The 13,574-nt window shown below is 46.3% G+C and overlaps 1 protein-coding gene across 5 annotated transcripts in view; it reads right to left on the reverse strand.

Annotated features, from left to right (window-relative positions):
* CDKL1 (cyclin dependent kinase like 1) overlaps window positions 1-13,574 on the reverse strand; it is a 56,868-nt gene that overhangs the window by 36,717 nt on the left and 6,577 nt on the right. The window contains exon 2 of one of the 5 annotated variants that reach the window (XM_026513704.4): window positions 1,959-2,056. The exons of the other annotated variants lie outside the window; for them this stretch is intronic. Coding sequence (XP_026369489.2) covers window positions 1,959-1,961 — 3 coding nt within the window. The 5' untranslated portion in view covers window positions 1,962-2,056. The remainder of the gene's footprint in view (window positions 1-1,958; window positions 2,057-13,574) is intronic. 5 annotated transcript variants of the gene reach the window in all.

Here is a 13,574-nt window from a genome sequence, read left to right on the forward strand (position 1 = left end):
GATTACAACACTTCACAGGGCTAACAGAAATCTCTGCTCTCGGGAGCTTACGTTTGAGCACGAGATAAGTCTTATGGAAGGAAATAAAGAAGGTGGGGGCACAGTAGCCTGGTAGGGGGTGCAATTTACAACAGGGTGATCAGGGAAAACCTCACAGCAAAGGTGACAAATGAGAAAAGATCTGAAGAAGGTAAGAGTCATGGAGACGGCCAGAGAAATAGCCCAGGCAGGTGTATGGGTCCCAAGGATCTCGTGTGGTATCCTGCCTGGGATGTTTGCAAGAAGCAAGGACGTCAGTGTCAGCCCATCTTTTAATCTAACTGTTGCTACAGCAAGCAGCTTCCGGGGGGATGCCCCACAGCCCCTCCTCTCAGCCACACTCTGTGTCTTTTGCCTTCTACCCCAGGGCTTCTGGGGTGCTGAGGTCCAGCGAGCTAGTGGAGGATTTGAACTTGCAGGAGTTATGGCTCCATGGGGAACCCTGGAGCAAGGGGGACAGGAAGTGCTGGGTAAATGCTCCTCTCTTCCATCCTCAGGCTCCTTCAAGAGCCCTGGCAGGTTGAGTTCCTGTTGTCCCTGACATTGCCTTTGCCTCCTTCCCTATTTCCCTCTCTCTTGTCCCTTACTCCTGCTCCTGCTCCCCGGGTATCAGTTCCCCAAATAAACTACTAGTGTGCATTCCCTTGTGTCAGACTTGACTTTAAAGGAGGTGCACAGGCTAAGCTGGTTGGTACCAGAAGTGGCCTTAGCTAGCGAATCTTTGGAATGGGATTCTGGAACCGCATCCGTCACCGGGCAGATGGCAACAAGGACCCCACTGCTGGTGGTAAGTGAGGTGAGCGGAAGACCTGGGGAGCTGCAGTGACGCGGTTAGGAAGGCTGTCACCAGTCGTGGTTTTTGAACACGGTGCGGTTGGCTCACACAATAGCAGTGGCACGTGAGTAGTACAGGAGTAGCTGGGACAACGGTAATTACAGGGGCTATTGAGCGAGCTGGCTTTTGTTAACATCTTCAGGTCGTTGAAGAAAGACAAGAGGAAATGACAGGTTTGCGTTAGCCACCCGCGAACTGTGAGAGTCAGAGGCTCTGTGGCAGTACTGAAGGAGACACCGACCTCCTGAAGACACAGGATAGACTCTGCCCAAATCAGGCTTAGGACTTAAGTGTAGCAGAGATACAAAGAGACAATGGACAGCTTCAACAGGTCTCTTATGCCAAAGTCAGTGCTCCAGTAAGAAAAGAGAGGGGCCCTGAGATCTGGCATAGAGACATTTAGGGTAATGAGCCTGAGAACCCTAAACTCTCAAATTTCCCTGAACCCTCTGGGCTGGGAGGAGCAGCTTCTGCCCTTCTGCCGTAGGCGAAACACTCCCTCCCATACACAGACCCTGGAAATACCAGAAATATCACTAGGGCAGGTGTTCTGGGGAGGAAGATGGGTGTCCTCCTTAGATCCTATCCCCACCTCCTCCCAGGGCCCAGAGACCTGCAAAACTAGGACGACGTGGCAATGTGCTCAAGCCAGGCAACGTGGCTCTTGCTGCAGGAGGCAATAACTGACAGAATTACAAGACCCGACTCATGCGCACCAGCAGGAAGCTTGAGGGTGAAATGTAAGGCTGGGGAGGGGGAAATTCATTGACATGGGAGTACTGTTCTATGACTTGGGACTGAATTCCTGACAAGGACACCTGGAGACAGTCTTTCCTTCCTCCATGAAAGCAGTAAGGAAGGCACGGGGAACGAGGTCACTGGCATCTTTGAGAAGCTCAGTGCTGGCTGGAGATGCTACCATGGAACGAGGCTCCCTGGTTCCAACTGGAGTAAGAAGATTCCAGAGTGGCTGAGACCAGGTGCTGACAGTGGTGAGGTATATGTAACTACCATCATGGGAAGTGAGGCCAAATACCGTACTTCCCAGAAATCCGTGCTGATGCACAGATAGGAAGTCACTCACCATGGAGTTCTCACAGGTGAAATAGAAGGGCAGCTTGCGGGTGTGGTACTTGTGTTATCAGAAGAATTGAGAGACGTCCAGCAGAAGGTTGATGTCACCTGTCAGAATGGAAAACTGCAGTTTCTCACCCAGTTTCTAGATCTAAGGCAGTGTGTAGACCAAAGTGCTTTCGACTGAGTCACCATGCTGAGGGATCCTGCAACGCCACCACAAGTACCCCTCAATCCTTTCCCGAAGGGATCTGTGGCTATTCACCAGAGTAACTGGGGAAAGGGAAAGTGTCAGGCCTTTCAAGGGCTGTGGCTGGCTACAAAGTCGGAGCTGGCACTGATATCTAAGGACCCAAAATGCTGTCATGGCCCCAGGTTAGAGTCATGCCTCACGGCGGGCCTACTGGGTCCCTAGATCCATTCTTGAAGTTATCTCCTCCACTCCCAAGTGCATCATAAGGATGGATACACTTAAAAGTTCACAAACCTTCACACTGGTTCCACGACCTATGGATTAGGAGCCAAATGTGGCAGAAAGGACCAAAGAGAAGTCTCTGAAACTGCACACCCCCAACACGACCCTGGCCAAAACAGCACATCAGAAGCCAAACCCCATCTCAAGAGTCAATGATGGATTCGCACCATTAAAGACGTTTAGGTGCAGGGGTGGTAGTCCACATCATATCCCACTCAGTCCACCTGGCAGACCGCTATAAGTGCAGGGCCAGGTGTGGTATCTTTCCTGGAACAGATCTATATAGTCTCTGGCACCTGACATGCAATTTGTCAGATCATGCATTCATCATTGATCTGTTGAATGTATTCTTTCCAATCCCTATCAGTAAGGAGGACCCAAAGCAGTTCACGTTTTGTGCAAAGGACAGTTCACATTCACCGTCTTGCCCAAGGCCTAGGTCAGCTCCCCTGTTCTCTGTTGCAGTATAGTCAATGGGGACCTTGGATCGTGTTGACATTCCACAGAATATCGTGCCGATCTGCTGTATTGAGGACATCAAGGTAACTGGACCTTTCAGTGAGTAGGTAATGACAAGTGTTCTGAATGCCCCATTGACACACATGTATGCCAGGGGATGGGAGAAAACCCGCCGGGGCATGTCATGGGTAATGTTCCAGGGGTCCGATGGCTTGGGGCATGCTGGGAGAACCCCTTGCACCTTGTATCACCCACCACTAAAAAAAGGCATTGACTTGGTGGGTCTCTTTAGATTCTGGAGACAGCATATCTTCCACACGTGCACCAGGAAATAGCTCCTGGGAATACTGCTCTAATTTACCAGGTGGTTTGGAAGGCTGCCAATGTTGAGTAGGACCCAAGACACAACTTTACAGCACATCAGAGCTACCCTACCCCCCAGGCCATATGATTCAGTATGTCCCATCATGCTAGTGCTGTTCAGCTCCTGCTGTCTCATGAACCCTCATAGAGACTGAGTACTGACCACGGGACATCAAGTGATTAAGTGACCAAGAGATCCACATCATAAGACTGCACAGAGGTCTCAGCAACCCACTATGTGAAAACTCTACCTTTGTGATCAGGAGCAACAGGTCTGGAGGGAACAAGCGAGATGAAAAGAGGTGGCCTATTCTCCCATGTCATTTATTTTATTGCTCTGTCACCTGTCCTTCAACTTACACATCTGGTTTAGTGGGACTTTCCAACTAATGGAGGAGAAAAACCTCAAGCCCAGCTCGCAGATGGACCAGCTCACTATGCTGGCACTAGCTGAAAATGGACGGCCACCATACGGTGGCCCCACTCAGCAGGGGCCTTGGACATCGGTAACAGGATATCCTCTCATTGAGCATAGCTTCGAGCAGTGTGCCTCATGGCTCACTTCATACAAAGGTAGAAAGGATGTGAGACATGCATGGACCCATGGGTAGTGGCAAAGAGCTCCTCTAGTTGATTCAGAGTCTGAAAGGGGCAAGACTGGAAGGTCAATTGGAGAAGAGGCATAAATTGTACTTGTGGGAGTGAGAACAGAGCTTGGGGATCTTTGGGCTTCATATTCACGCCCACCAGAGAGAGCAGCTACCACAGAGAAAGCACTGAGCACCCCGGTGGGAGATGTCTTTCCGGTGGGCGTCAGCCTGCTCTGTCTTTGGCTACCCCAGTGCCTGTGTGACTGACCCATGAACACGGTGGCCAAGGCCGCAGGAATGGTGGGTATGCATGGCCCCGGAGCAAGGCCCCTTCTCTGCAAGGCTGATCTGACTACTGAGTACAACCTGACAGGAGCAAACACTGACACTGGGGTGCTGATATGCACTGTCCCTGAAGGAGACCAGCTGCTACGTGAATGGGGTAGCAACGCGTCCTTACTGGAATTGATACTAACTTTAGATATGGATTTTGCCTTTCCTGCCTACACCACAGTCCAAGGGCTTACTGGCACGGGAGTCCACACAACGTCAGACCAAGAGGCCCATTTTACAGCAAAGGAGACGTGACAATGAGCATATGGCCATGGGATCCACTAGTTCGACTATATACCTCATCGCCTACAACCAGCCGGCCTAGTAGAATGATGGAATCTGTACCTTAGCCCTTTGGGGGCATATGCCCTGACCTATGTGGTGCTGTGCCTTCTGTGGCTAATCCATGGGTCTGGGAACCAGGAGCGGAAATAGGACTGGACTTCTCATCATCACTCCCGGTAATCTCCTTATGGAAATCACACTTCCTCATCCCAATATTCTCTCAGATTTGCACAGTTTTATGTGTACACGTTTGATCAAATGTCTATTAATAGGTGATTAGTTAAATAAACGATAGGACTTCATATTACACTCAAATGAGAAAATAGTAGGCAGCTGTTGAAAGAATCAAGTGCACCTGTGTGTGTTGGCTTGGAAAGATGTCCAAGACATAGTGTTAAGTATACAACGGGAATTACAGAATGTATATATGATATGATAGCATTTGTCTTTGTTTCTTTTTAAAAGAAGTATATGCCTTTGTGCAAGCGCAGAAATCCTCTGGAATGATACACGAGGGAGAAGGGCAAAGTCGATTTCCTCTTCACTTTATATTCTTCTACACCTTCAGGGTTTTCCTTCTTACATGAGCATATATCACTTTATCGTACAAACGGCTTCAAAAAGATTTACATGTCATCATCATATTATAAAGCCAAAATAAGTACCGTGAAGTTAGTTTCAGAGAGCTAGTTAACACATCGCCTTTGCGGGGGGGGGGGGGCTATTTTCATTATTTAAAAAGCTATTGAATTACCGCCACCCTCTTCATCTTAGAGGAAAATACTCCGCACCCCTCGGGATGTTGCTAAGGAATCATTCTTTAGCACTTTTGGTAAAGGAAAGCTGTCTTTATCTCATATTTCTTCCAAATGCCAAGAATCCCATGGTAGACACCCTGGCTAATGTTTTGTTTCGGGGACAACTACAGAAAGAAAGGGTGTGATGTATGAAGTGGGAGCACGCACGGGTGGAGAGGAGCCTGAAGTTTATTTATGGTGAGTTTCCTGTAGACAACATGGATGGAATGGAGTATGCCAGGCTGGTCCCCTGGCCACTGACCTAGGCTGAGATCTCTCCTGGATTCCTCTCAAGACCCAGCACAGACTAAGGATGTGCACAGTGGACGCTGCATTCGCTCTGTTGACTAATAAAGTATATGAAAAGTTCCAGGAGAGAAGCAATAGTACAAATGTGATCAAAATGAAAATTAACAATGGCATAGCTAAAAATTAATGCAGCAACATACTGATAGTTACAAAATAAATTATTTGTTTGGCTTACATAAGTTGATAGCTTCCACTGGTGTAGAAGTCACTTTACTTTAACAAAAAGAGGAACTGAGCTCCAAGTTTTCAACCAGGCAATTTTCTACAATAACATTTTTACTACAGTACTTTAAAGTTAATAAGTAATAAAGAAGGTTAATAATCAGCAAGAACATATGCCTGTGAAAGCAAATTTGTGCCTAAGACATCAGTCCTACCAAATAAAAAGGTGAATTAAAACAGTAAAAAAATTTAAAGGGAAATTAAATACAAGCCTGGTCCATTTAAAAATTTTTCCATTCGGTATAAAAAGTACTACCTTCCAGTACGGTTTCATTATTTTATAAAGACTATCTGTAACACAGGTTGTCTATTTATAAATTTCATTTGTTGAAAATACCAGTAATTTAAACGGCAAAAAAAGTAACAGCATAATTGTATTTTTTATCAATGTGCACTGTAAAATCACTTATTTTCTCCTCCTGCTCTGCACTATTTTATTTTCGACAGGATGTGTGTAGGAGCATTTAGGACACTGACACATACTGGTATGTGCTTAATCTCCCTACAAACTCAGTATCTCTAAGAAGGTAATGAGCCACCAGCCTGTTGATTTCTGCTTTTGTTCTTGAAGTATTTGAGTAGTAGCTTTATTACTTAGGGGTTCATTACACAGCAGAAATATAATCTTTCTGTATAAACAGGTTGTGAGCTAAGCCACAAATTCTTACAATACACAAACAAAAACAGCCCGTTACTATTTGCAGTTAGTACGTTATCTTGTAAAAATAAAATTAAACAGGTCTCCACTTGTTGAACAAATAGGGAAAGACGATGATAAGGGGGATTTGTTTGGTTTCTACCACCGTGGGCAAGGGAATGCTCTGCTTTGTCTTCCACACTATTGACAACCCGTTCCCGTAAACTCCCAACATCTATCTGTATATCAGTACTGAACATCAAGGGGCCGGATCTGCCAGTCTCTAAGGAGAACATCTGCATACAGTGAAAGCTATACAATCCAAAGGCCCAAAACTGAGTCTATGGGCCGAACATTATCTGCAGATGGGTTCTGTTTGGCCTGAATGGTGTTTGACATTTTTAAAAATTCCTTGTCAACGTTTTATTTTTTTAAGATTTTTTATTATTTATCTGACAGAGGGAGACACAGTGAGAGAGGGAACACAAGCAGGCAGGGAGTGGGAGAGGGAAAAGCAGGCTTCCCGTTCAGCAGGGAGCCCAACATGGGGCTCGATCCCAGGACCCTGGGATCATGACCCGAGCCGAAGGCAGACGCTTAACGACTGAGCCACCCAGGAGCTCCCTTGTCAACATTTTGAAGTCAGCTTTCATTCTCACTAAAAGGAACCAGGGCTCCTTGGAAAAATGGCTGACTCCAGAGCTGGGGCAGATGAGTCTGCTACATTTTGCTGTGACACACAGGAAAGTACTCAAGGAACAGTGGCGTCTGTCAGGACAAAGGAGCAGGCTCAAACGTGTGACCATGAGAATCAAAAAGAAGAATCAGTGACAGTTGTAACAAGTTGAATAAAAAAAAAATCCATAAATTCTCTGTGATACTAAAGAGCGTGTGTTTGAGGTGGGGGGGGTATGTGAAGGAATTCAACAGAAAAACCATGAGTAATGAATGTAGAAAGAATTGTTGAAAATCACCCTTTACAAGAACTCTTCTTATAATTGATTCAAGCAAAGATGACTGAGTGGAAGTTATTGGGACATAAGGTGGTCACGCAGTCTCAGCGTATCTCCCCACAGATCATGCACTAACTATAAAAGAGAAAACGTTTCTTTACAATTGGGAAATCTGGAAGACCCATCTTGATCAAGAGATCAAAGCTGAGAGCAGCGAATATGGGCCACACCGACACCGTGTACTTGCCGCTGAGAACCAGTATGGCGGACACACCTTCACGCCTGCAGTGGAAACAGCCACAGTCTATGTGGAAGCACGTTCTGAGAAACAACTGGCCTGCACGCTTCAAAAACACCATTTATACTAAATGAGACTACAGAGACATGACAATGAAATGCAATGTGTGGTCATGGATTAGAACCTGGATTTAAACACACAGTTGTAGTTACGGTTATGGATGCAGTTGTAGCTACAGAACCATTACTGCGACACTATGAGAAACTTGAGCACAGCCATGGTATGCTCGAGGATGGTACTGGGTCCCTGAGAAATCGTACTGTGGAAATCGTATTGTGGTTACACAGAAGAATTCTAGCAGATTCATGCTGCATACTTAAGGAAATGATTCAGCCGAAAAAGTATGGGTGTGTGTGTGTGTGTGTGTGTGAGATAGAGACACAGAAAGGAAATGAAGCAGAATTTTCACAACTGGGTAATGAATCTAGTGAAGGGTACAGAGGTACTTATTATATTATTCTTCCCACTTCCATATGTTTTATAAGTTTTTTTTCAAAACAAAGAGCGCTGGGAAAAAACCCAGGAGACTGTACATAAAATTCTGATTTCTGGCTGTTTAAAAAAAAGACTCTGAAAATCTAGCACCCTCTGAAAATCTAGCTTGCATCATGTGGGTGGAGCGGTGGCCACCCGGCCACCCACCCACCCTATGAGCCACCAAGTCTCCAGCCTGCCCCATGCCTACCTCGCCATCTAGCCTCACACTCAGCCCACTTCACTCCTTTAGGTCTCCACTGTGATCACACACACGCATTTGAGTTTGTGACCTCACATAAACAGAGCACGCCGAACATGGCTGAAACAATTTCTAGAAATAGGTCACAAATCCATTTGGACAAGCCAATGAAACAACTGGCTTGATCTAGAAATGTCACCTATACTAGCAACAGCAGGGCTAAATTCTTGAAGATGTCACAGAATTTCCCAGCGAGACTTTTACTGAGTTGTGAAATATTATTCAATGAATACTGGGGAAATATTTCTTCAACTCATATTAGGGGAGCAGAAGTCCCTAAAACTGATGAAACCCCTAATTAGAGTCTAACGCTAGGGAGCGTTTACATGGTGCTCTCTTAGCGTCCGGTGGGATGGGGCCCTGGCGCAGGAGCACGTGGAATCAAGCACTCGGTAAGTGCTTTGGGTAACGGGAGCCTTGGTGGTTGTACCTGCCACGGCACCTTACCGCCCTGGCTGGGACCCTGCCCGGCAGTATTTCTCGTCTGGTATTTTCCAGCGGAGAGCCTCTTGGGACAGAGGGTGTGAAGTGCTTCATGTCAGTGCCCCCCATTGGTACGAAATCCCACCCTTCTGCCTCCCCCTCCTGCACCACTGCTTTTTTTTGGACCCTCCGCTTTCCTGCCCTTGCATCCATTAGTGCTGCTTGGCTACTGTTCGCTGTTTGGCCCAGAGCGCTCTCACCCCCCTCAGCAGCAGTCCGCGCAGCTATGCCAAACAGAGATAGAAATCAAGGCGAGGACGTGGGCCAGGTTCCAAGCTGCATCAGAGCTTGCCCAAGGTCACCCAACAGCTCTGAGCCGAATCAGAAACCCAGATTCTTAACTCCTGTCCCCACGTGGTAACGAAGCCCCACTGGAAGGTTAAAGTGAGGAGGTGATAGGACAAAACGGAACGCTCTGAATATTCTGTAGGTTGTGACTGTTCATGACGGATTTAAATCAAAGCAGAGCATGTTTCTGGCACACAGAATACACTCAGTAGTTTCACCTTCCCCACCCCACGGCCTTTTCCCCCCCATATTTATCCCCAAAGGAATCTTTTTACACACTTTTCCCCCGATCATCTCCGAATGAAATTTTCATTCCACAAATACACTGTGTATGTGGTGTATGTAATCTGAGCTTCAAACAGTAGAAGCTATACTCCCTGCACCTACTCCCCAAAACCAATTGTCATCCTCTTGGGGGTGGCACTGTTCTCATTCAGAAGGTATGAGCTAGGGCGCCTAGGTGGCTCAGTCGGTTAGGCATCTGCCTTGGGCTCAGGTCATGGTCCCAGAATCCCGGGATCGAGCCCCGCATTGGGCTCCCTGCTCAGCGGGGAGCCTGCCTCTCCCTCTCCCTCTGCTTGTTCTCTCGCTCTCTGTCTCCTCTCTCACTCTCTCAAATAAATAGATACAATCTTTAAAAAAAGGCATCAGTTTTAATGTTTATATTAAAGTTGTAAATGGCCGTTTTCCCCCATGCTTATTCTCATCTTCGTTGATGGCAAACCATCACTTTCACCATTTAAAATAATCTACAGGGTTATGGAATGAGAGTTGGAAACAACTACTATTCCAGGAGGAATCTGCTCCCGAGGCGCCACGGAAACCACGAGTCCCACAGCCAAGGCGCTGCTGGAACAAGAGCAGGACAGAGCCTGAGGACGGTCACTGAGACTGCGGAGTGTGGCGTTGGCTGTAACAGGATGGTTCTGAAGTGCGGGAGCAAGGCATGGACGTGGGGACAGATGAAACTGTCTGCGTTCCAGTTTACTAACCAGGAGGCCACAGCAAATCATCAGCCATCCCGAATCCATATGTAAAATGAGATAACAATACCCACCTCCCAAGGTCGTTACCATGTGTGCATCCTCAGTAATGATACTTGGCACCTTGCCCAAGTCTACGGGGTCACCAAATGGCAATACGCGACTCCTTCTGCTTGCTTACATCTTGTTTTCTTGTCTTCTGGGGTGAGTTGTCACAGGCAATGTCCAAGCTGCCGCTCTCAGCCCTTGACTGATGTTGGTCTAATCTACTCTAAGACCCCCATACCACCTGCCACACGGCTGAAGGTCTGCCCAGGCACCTGTGCTGTCCAGTCCGTTAGCTCAACTCTTCTGGGAGCATCTACTCTTCCTACCACTGCTGTTGGAATTCTTAGCTTCCTCCTCCCAAGTGTTCTAGCATTTTCCTTTCACAAGGGAAGGGTTAGCATCATAAAGGTTGAGGACTTTGGTAATACAATTATTCTGGGGTGGTCGGCTCACATTTATTTTGAGCCACATGGCCCTTTCCTTGCTGGCCACACAGATAGTCCCCCGGAGTTGGGCTAGGTTCAGTGGAGCCACCTGCTTTATGCAGAGCTGGTACTCACTTCCTGCCACGGGCCCTGTGATGCCTCCGGCCGATCAGGCCACACTTCCTCATGTAAGGTGATTTTCTTGCAGGAATCTTGTCTCTCTGTGTAATCTAGCTTCTGTCATGCCTGCCCCACTTCCCATCCTAAATATCTTTATATGCTTGAACCCTAGTTATGGAAAGGGTTGAATTTGTTCTGTAGGGTTCATGGGCCATATGCAAATCAGGCAATGTCACACCCCCAGGTGGAAGAAGTTCTTCTACACCATAGCTTGGAGATAACTGTGGGTCCTGTTACATAAAGATTAAGGACAGTGTATATGAAGAACCTAGCAACATTCCAAATAAAATAATTCCTCAACTCCTAGCTGGTCCATGAATTGGTCTTTTTTTACACTATTACAGCTATTTTTAGCCATGGTCCCAATTGGTAACTCAAAGTCATGGCTCCTGGAATTCTCTCCTTCCAACAATATCAAGTTTTCTCTCTACTGGATACCATTAGCATACAAATATACTTATTCTCCCATATTAAAAACAACTAAAAAACTCTCTCTTGAGCCCACATTCTTCCATTTGTTTCCTTTCATAATCGAATTCCTCAAGAGTTGCCTGCATCACCATCTCCTCTTTGCTCTTCTCATCCTCTCTCGAATCCTCTCTGATGAAGCTTTCATTGCTAGCACTCCACCTAACGGCTCCTGTCCAGATCTCAAATAACCCTCACATCTTCAAAGCCAATGGCTAGTTCTAAGTCTGTACTAATCATGACCTTTGACACCGCTGACCATCCCCTCGTGTGTTTTTTTTTTTAAGTTTTTATTTGAATTCCAGGTAACATACGGTGTAATATTGGTCTCAGGTGAAATAATTTAGTGATTCAGCCCCTCCATACAACACCCAGTGCTCATCATGACAAGTGCACCCCTTAATCCCCATCACCTATTTCACCCATCTCCCCCAGCCATCTCCCCTCTGGTAACTGTCAGTTTGTTCTCTAGAGTTAAAAGTCTATTTCTTGGTTTGCCTCTCTTTCTCCCCCATGAGCTTTTGTTTTGTTTCTTAAATTCCACGTATGAGTGAAATCATATGGTATTTGTCTTCCTCTGACTTATTTTGCTTAACATTACATTCTCTAGCTCCATCCACGTTGTTGCAAATGGCAAGATTTCATTCTGACCATTCCCTCGTCCTTGAAACATTTTCTTCACTAAGCTTTTAAGAACATTGCTCCTGGGATTTTCCTACCTCAATGATCACCCCCTTTTTCTTCTCCTTGGCTGCTTCCTCCTCATCTTCCTGACCTCCAAATGCCGGAGGGCATTCAGTCTTTGGTATTTGTTTCTCCATTCCCCAGGGCACCCCAGTCTCAGGGCCTTAAATGTCATTGTTATGCTGATGTCTCCCAATTTTATTTCTCCAACCTGGACTTCCTCCCAAATGCCAGATTTGTGTACTTAAAAGCCTACATAACTGTCTCCTTAGATTTGCATCTCAAACTTGACATATTCAAAACAGAATTCTTGATTTCCTTGCCCCCAGATGTGTACCTAGGTCTCCCTAGCACAATGAGTTATCTGATCTCTTTGTTCTTGTAGTTACTCAAATCCGGAACTCTGGAGTCATTCTTGATTCCTCATCCAACCATCGGATTCCTTTGTACTTTTCTCTCAGAATAAATCTTGTATCTGACCACCTCGACCACTACCACTCTGACCCAAACCCCACCACCTCATCCCTGGATTGCTCCAATAGTCTTCTAACTGATCTTCTTGCTCACGGAGCTAGAGCAACAAGCAGCTGGAGGAATCCTTCTAGAATGTATGTCATGCCAAGGCACCCCTCTGCTCCAAATCCTCTGATGGCTCCCACTTCATTCAGAGTCAAATCCATGGTTCCTGCCAAGGCCCACAAGGCCCTGGTGTCAGACCCCTCACCCCTCTAACTTCATCTCCCATGACCCTCGCCCTTGCTTACTGTGCTGTAGACGCACTGATCTCTTTGCTTCTCCTAGAACGCACCAGAACATGCCTAATAACATCACTCAGTTCTGCCTGTGGCCTTTTTACTCATTATTCCCTCTGCCTGCAATGCCTGCATCACTCATCTCTTCCCATTTCCTTCTGGTATCTCTTCAAATGTCATTCATCAAAAAGGCTTTTCCTAACCCGGCTCTATAAAAAAAAGCAAGCCCCGTCATCACCCTTTACTCCTTTATCCTGCTTTATATTTCACCACTTGACATATAATTATTTGTCTACTGTCAGTCTCTCCTTACATGGAGGGCAGGGGCCCAGAACAGTGCCGGCTACATACAGGAGTTCTGTAAAAAGTTCTCAAACACATCCCAACTCCCTTATGCACAGGTGTCTCATCAAAAACAATGACTAAAAATACTGAATTCCTTTTTTTTTCCACATTGGAAGGTGAGTTTGAGAACGGGTAGGATAGCTGCTTTGAGCTCAGTATTGCAGTATAATTTTATTAGTGTCACGAAATGGTACTTAATTTAGATAATGTCATTAAAGTATGAACTGACTGATGGTAACTGTTGGAATTGCTTGTATTTTTAAAAGCCTAACTGTGTAACTGGGAAAAAATAAGATTCAGAATTAAACATTAAAGAGGTAATTGCAATAGGACCTTTTGGTGAACAGTGAATTATACTTAGTTTAAAAAGCAGTTTAGGGGGGCGCCTGGGTGGCTCAGTCATTAAGCGTCTGCCTTTGGCTCAGGGCGTGGTCCCAGAGTCCTGGGATCGAGCCCCACATCAGGCTCCTCCGCTGGGAGTCTGCTTCTTCCTCTCCCACTCCCCCTGCTTGT

The sequence above is a fragment of the Ursus arctos genome, unplaced genomic scaffold (assembly GCF_023065955.2).
Source record: "Ursus arctos isolate Adak ecotype North America unplaced genomic scaffold, UrsArc2.0 scaffold_37, whole genome shotgun sequence".
NCBI lineage: Eukaryota > Metazoa > Chordata > Mammalia > Carnivora > Ursidae > Ursus > Ursus arctos.